The following is a 6,593-nucleotide window of genomic DNA, read 5'->3' as shown; positions in this document are numbered from 1 at the left end:
TTTACTCATTAATATAATATCAGTCAAGTTCAGTTCCATTCAGAAATAGTTACATAATACCGGCTCCCATGTGGAAGGCAGCTTATAGATAAGCTGAAAGACTGAACAATTTGCCTGGAGTCAGAAGACACACACCCATGCGCTTCTGTGGAGGGTTTTTTGATGTTATCCACCAACTGACGCTCTCATTTTAATTTTTATCTGAAATGAGATGCTGAGTTTACCCCTCATGTGCATTGAGAAATGGCTGTTTTGCTGACGATTTCCTGATTTCTCTTTGAGCTGCCCTGTTGAAAGTTATTTGACTAATTATGAAGAACATGAGCCAGGACCCTATGGTTTCTTCATTAAGATATGATGGGATGGATTTCCCCCTTATCACTGGGGTCAACTGAGGCTTGTGGGTTACTCTCTGACTCTCCTCCTGGTCCTGAGTGTGGGCAAGAGTTTAACACGTCACAAAATGTGGTGTTTGTGTGAATTCTTCACAGTCTACAAAAATCAGAGTAAACCTCTATCCCTTTCAGAGCCTTTAGCCAAAGCTGATGTCACTCCCATGAGTCACAACTACAAGCAGTCTACCAACAATGCCGAGACGGACAAGGTAAATGCTGGGGCCATTTTCAGTTGTAGGTCTGTCAGGAAACCCTCATTTGCGGAACAGCATGCTCTGCGGCCTTATCCCTGTTTTCTGTGTTGTGTGATATGTCTGCCTGTTTATATTCTCCAAATGCACAGCCTTAACCCAAGAGTCTACAGGCTGCTTTCTTTTCAGCCTGTCATCTTTTTTCTGTTCAGTTTAGTAGCCAAAGGAACTTAGAAGTTGACCACCTTATGGCTTTTCCCTTGTGTTCAAAATAACAACAACAGGAAGATACACTGCACTCTATACCAAAGTCTCTAAGCTTGTTGACTCCTAACACACTACCTCTCTGTGGGATCAGTGTTGTTGTTACTTTCCTCTTTCTGGTCACACTATTCATGTGTGAAGACTGTCTGTTCATTGTAAACGTGAAAAGACTTCCCTCCATCCTTATATTGTGTGCCTTGTACAATTTATGATGGTTTTAGACAAAGTCATTGTCATAACTCACCACCTTCACGTCTTCATGGGTAAATGAACTGTTTGGAATCCTTTCCAGCAGTATCTTAGGTAAAAGTATTCTGAACACAAGGTCCTTCAGTTTTATTCATATGAGCGGGTTCTCTTGTGTCTCCAGTCAGTGTTAGAGCTGATAGCATCGCTCATGACCCATCCCTGGAAATGTATACCAAAGTCAAAACACATTTGCATTAATTCTGTTTCATGAATGTCTGCCTCTTTTTTCCCATAGGATGTATTACTCTGTGTCTTGTAGTGTACACAAAACCAGAATTCCTTATGAATTCAGGTGAACACTTGGGGGCCTAGTACTCATTGATGTGTAATATGTTCCTCACAGCAAACATTTCCTCAGGTCCCCTACAAGACTCCAGGCATCCCCAACTCCCGAGTGGTTTCTTGGCCTTTGACAGCACTTGCAGAAAGTAGGAAGACCTCTTTCTCAGCGAGGGAAGCAGAGGGGGCCAAGTGTGGGGCCGGCAGGCAGAACTTGTCCCCAAGAGTAGCTGTGATTTCATGTGCAGAGAATGAACTGTGTATTTGCAGTCCATTTTTCTGTGTTCGGAATAAGCCAAAAACAGAGATTTTGCCGTCACTGTAGTGGAGGGATGCAAAGTGATCCTGGACTTGGATGTCTTCCTGTCTGGAATAAGCCGCATGATTAGTTTGGAATTACTTATTTAATCCTGTAAGATGGGATCATTTTGTTCTAAATTCTCAGACCTGGGCAGGGACATGTGGTGACAGTAGTTTAACCGCCTGCGTTTAGTTGCCTAAGCTGTAGGTGGTACCCAGTGGCAGGGACAGAGTTTTCAGGTACTGATGCTACTCTCTTGGATCCTCGTGGCAGAGTAGGGAGGAGGTGCTGACCCGTACTTCTATGGGTTTCATCTGCTTTGCGGATTGGTTCTCTTGTGTGGCATCTGCACATAGCTGTCACTTCTGTTCTGCAGGGCAGTGTGGATCCGTGGCAACCTCCTCCATCAACTGGAAGATTCTGCCCACCCTACTATAGAGGCCACCGTTTGATCTGGGCGCATCCACCTCCTGTACCAGGTTCGGGACCATCCCAAACCCCTCCACCTGCACCACTTGGTAAGATGATCTGGGCAGTATGAGTTGGCTTGCAAAGAACCTTCATCTAATTTTTGTTGTTGTTGAGACTTTTTTAAAGAAATTTGTTAATGTTTATTTATTTTTGAGACAGGCAGAGACAGAGCATGAATGGGGGAGGGTCAGAGAGAGGGAGACACAGAATCTGAAGCAGGTTCCAGGCTCTGAGCTGTCAAAACAGAGCCCGACGTGGGGCTGGAACTCACGCACTGTGAGATCATGACCTGAGCCGGAGTCGGAAGTTTAACCGACTGAGCCACCCAGGCGCCCTGTTGTTGAGTCTTGTACAAGGTGCAGAGGTGGTACCACAGACCATTGAAACGCAAGGAAAATACCTGCCATCATCACCACATTCCTTGAGTTTCTCATGATTGACTTATCATCCTTGTGTCATTTCCCCCACCTTGTGTTGGTACAGGTGTCTCTTGTGGAGATGGAATGGGGCTGTATGCAGAAAAGGAGGCATAGCGCTTCAGCAGATGTGTGCCATACACAGTCCATGTGCTGGGCGGTGAGAGGCATGAGGCGCAGCCTAACGTATATCCATCCAGTTGTGCCCCCAGTCATCCACAGTTGTTTGAGGAGTTATGAAAACACCTGAACCAGGGCTTTTATGGGGCTTCATCAGAGTTTAAAGAATGGCTCTCCCTTTACCTTGGGATCACCTGAAGCATGTAGGATACCCTGTGCATGTGATTTGGGATCTGACTGAGCCAAAGAGTTTAAGTTGCTTGAGGAATGAGGAGAGTGGTTTTTGTTTTTTGGGTTTTTTTTTTGTGTGTGTTTTTGTTTTGTTTTAATTTTTTTTTAACGTTTATTTATTTTTGAGACAGAGAGATACAGAGTATGAACGGGGGAGGAGCAGAGAGAGAGGGAGACACAGAATCGGAAGCAGGCTCCAGGCTCTGGGCCATCAGCCCAGAGCCTGACACGGGGTTCGAACTCACAGACCGTGAGATCGTGACCTGAGCTGAAGTCGGACACTGAACCGACTGAGCCACCAAGGCGCCCCATGTTTTGTTTTTTTAATCTCTGCACAATCTACTCAAATCAGAATAAACCTCCATCCCTTCTAGGGCCTTTTGCGGATCCACATGTTGCTCCTGTGAGTAACAACAACACTGACTCTACCAAAGGGACCACGAAGGACAAGGTAAATGCTGTGGACATTTTCAGTTGTAACTCTTTGGCAAAACCCTCCTTTTTCTGTTCAGCGCTCTCTCCTGGCTTTGTGTCTGTTTTGTGTGTTGTATGATATGTCTGCTTGTTGTTCTCATTTTCCAAATGCACAGCCTTAACCCAAGTGTCTATGGGGTTCTCTCCTTTCTGCCTGTCAACTCCTTGTGGAAGGTTTAGAACCAATCGTGCCTAGGGCTGAGCACCCAAGGGCTTTTCTGGTATATACCTGGAAATAACCCAGGGAGGGAGAGACCACACTCCACCTGGAAGTCTTTTGGCATGACTTATTTTTTCTGGACCTCCTCAGTGTGGAATCATTGCTCTTGCTGTTTCTTCCCGTTCTGTTTCTTTCTAGGGGATTAATGTGTTCAGAAAATCGGCAGTTATCCTTATGTTTTGAAAATGCAAACTGCCTTCACTCCAACTTCTATTTTTGTATGTGTCATTTAGAGTGGTCTTAGACAAAGTATATGTAATACCCATCAACATTCAGCCTTTTTTTTTTTTTTTTTTTTTTGTAAACGTGCTGTCTGGAATCCCTTCAGGTGTGCCCTGGGTATACATATTCTGAACTACGAGAGGTGACATATTTGTCCTAGAAAACACGCATTGCTACATGCGTGGTGAAGAGAGACAATCCGTAATTACCTGCATTGTAATTCTCCACTGTGTCCTTTGTGTTCACATGAGCACGTTCTCTTGTGTCCTGTGTCACTGTTCCAGGTGAAACATGGAGACGTACAGCAGAAACGAAAGTGTATTTGTGTTAATTCTGTTATTTAGAATTTCAGCTCATCTTTTAGAGAACAAAAGTACCCTGCGAGTTGTACTGTATTTAACTGAGAAGTACCACTGAATGAAAATAAATTAGCTAAGCCTACCTAACATGTATAGGTAACATGTTTCTCTAAGAACATGCTTTTCGAGGTTCTCTGCATGACCTCAGGATCCCCATCCCCGAACATGTCTCTGTGCCCATGGATAGCACTTGCAGAGAGGAGAAGACCTCATTGTCGGGAGAGAAGCAGATCGGGCACAGGCGGGGGCTTAGAGGCAGAGCTTTGAGCCACGAGGGCTATGATTCCATGTGTGGAGCCTGGGATTGTCATTCCTTCTCAATCTGTAGTTCTTCACATACAAATAAGCAGCCTCTGTGGTGGAGGCGGAGGCGGGGTGGAAGGTGATTCTGGACTTAAATGCCTTCCTATCAGGAATATGCTATTTTATTAATTTGGTACTCCTTCCATAAATCCTCTCGGACACGAGCTTGCTGTTCTACATTTGCACACATGTGGGAACACTGGTTTGTCCCCATAGCATCCGTTCCCCACCCCCAAAGCTATAAGTGGAACCCAAAGTATGGGTAGAGATTTTGGCGCTGATGCTGCCCTCTTGGAACCTGGTGGTGGGGAAGCTGGCAGGAGATGAGCACTGCTTCCTTGGGTTGCCACTTTTTGCTGGTGTTGGTGCTTTGCTCTGTCCTACGAACATAGCTTTCTTTTCTGTTCTGCAGGCCATTATGAATGCAAGAGGGCCTGGTCCCTCCCCAGGATCGCCTTGCAGGCTGTCCCCCACGGACCACCCTTCACCACCAGTCACGGGCTATGGGCCACCTCCTCCACCAGCTCCTCCACGTACTACATTTGGTAAGATGACCTGAACTGGATGAGTGACTGATAAAGCGTATTCGTCTTCTTGGTGAAAGACTTGGTGGGAATGATGTAGGGATGCTTGTGAGGGCTTGGCAATTCAACCGCAAACCTGCCTGAGGACAGTGTCACATATCTCAAGTTTCTCAGGACATAGTGTACAATGGGCTGTGTCATTTCCCTGTAATGAGGTCAGCTGTAGGTTTCTCTTGTCTACAAGAAAGAGGAGTTTTACACAAAGGCAGATGTATCAGGAGTACTGGTGCCTGTCTGAAAGACACAATGCTTTGAGCTCCGTGAAGGATGAGATGCACCCCTAAGTGTAGGTGCCTCAGGTGTCCCGTCTGAAAGGGGGCACATGCATTATATGACACAGACCTTGTGGTCACCATAGTGGAAGTACCATTAAAGGATCCAGTGCAAAACTGGGGGAAACTTGAATCAGGCAGGAATAGAAGGGAAGTTGAGCACAGTAAGCAGAGTTTGAGGAGGTGCAGAGGGGAGGGCGTTGGGGTCAGTAGGATGGACTTGGAGGCCATTTCTGGCAGGGCCCACACACTGGGAAGGGAGCATGAGGACAGTGTGAAGTCTGCAAAGGACTGCTGCACGGGTTCAACCACAATGTAGAATGCAGTCATCATCTCTGAAATGTCAACGTCACCACAGTGCACCTAGTTCATAATCTAAATAAATTTTGTTGTTTCCCTTGGTTTTCTGAAGGGTCTGGACGTGTATGAAGAATGTTCTGGGAGACTTGGGAAATTAAACTTAGTCTTAGGAAACGCTTGTCTGCCCAAGTTAGTGTGTCTCAGTGAGACTAAATGTGAAGGCAGGTTGTAGATCAGCTGTGCCGCTTCCTTGGCCTTCAGCCTGAGTCAGACTCTTGGTGGGGAACTCAGGGGTGAGGAGGAGCCGCCCCTGCTGAACTCTGGTCACCACACCCCTGCGTCTGCTGTCACCACCCTGCCTGCAGGTTTGCGTCTCCGAAAGTTCCCTCGCAATCTCCTGAGGTTTTGCCTGTGTTCCTGCTGTGTCAGCTCTAACACCAGCTCTCGGCGGTCATCTCAGAGCCTCAGGTTTGTAATCTGAGAAACAGGGACAATGTTGGTTTCTGAGGTCAGTACGATGAAGAGGTGAGAAGCACTTAAGGAATGTGTAAAATGTATGGGAGGAGTGGACACTCACCCTTCTCAAGGTGGAAATGAATGTATCTCCACACAGAAGGTCCTCAACAGATGTGCATTCAATTTCATGAAACTGAGAGTGTCATGCCCGAGGCTGAGAGGTTGGCAATCCCTGTTTCAAAAAATACGGCAATGACCCCTGTGTTTTTTCTTTTAAAATTCAGGTCCTACTTTCCCAAAAAGAAAATGATAACTGTGATACTGTGTACATTCAGGGATCTATATCTAAGATTTGAAGACAGTCCTAATCCCTTAGAGGTAGACACACAGATGCAGCCACACAATTAAGTGTTCATCCAAGGCCACAGATATATTGTTGAAGACAAAATACATAGAGGAGAACACAAGATCCCATTGCAATAACCC

General features: G+C 46.0%; 1 protein-coding gene across 1 annotated transcript in view; it reads left to right on the top strand.

The window, feature by feature from the left end:
- Nucleotides 1-6,587, top strand: part of LOC121022400 (transport and Golgi organization protein 1 homolog) — a 7,529-nt gene extending 942 nt beyond the window's left edge. The window contains exons 5-9 of the mRNA XM_040463474.1: nt 528-604; nt 2,056-2,197; nt 3,292-3,368; nt 4,908-5,040; nt 6,017-6,587. Coding sequence (XP_040319408.1) covers nt 528-604; nt 2,056-2,197; nt 3,292-3,368; nt 4,908-5,040; nt 6,017-6,132 — 545 coding nt within the window. The 3' untranslated portion in view covers nt 6,133-6,587. The remainder of the gene's footprint in view (nt 1-527; nt 605-2,055; nt 2,198-3,291; nt 3,369-4,907; nt 5,041-6,016) is intronic.
- Nucleotides 6,588-6,593: the final 6 nt, after the last annotated feature.

Source organism: Herpailurus yagouaroundi, unplaced genomic scaffold (assembly GCF_014898765.1).
Source record: "Herpailurus yagouaroundi ecotype Mexico unplaced genomic scaffold, PumYag 398, whole genome shotgun sequence".
Taxonomy (NCBI): domain Eukaryota; kingdom Metazoa; phylum Chordata; class Mammalia; order Carnivora; family Felidae; genus Herpailurus; species Herpailurus yagouaroundi.
Note: the sequence above shows the minus strand (reverse complement) of the source record. Positions and strands in the feature narration are given on the sequence as shown.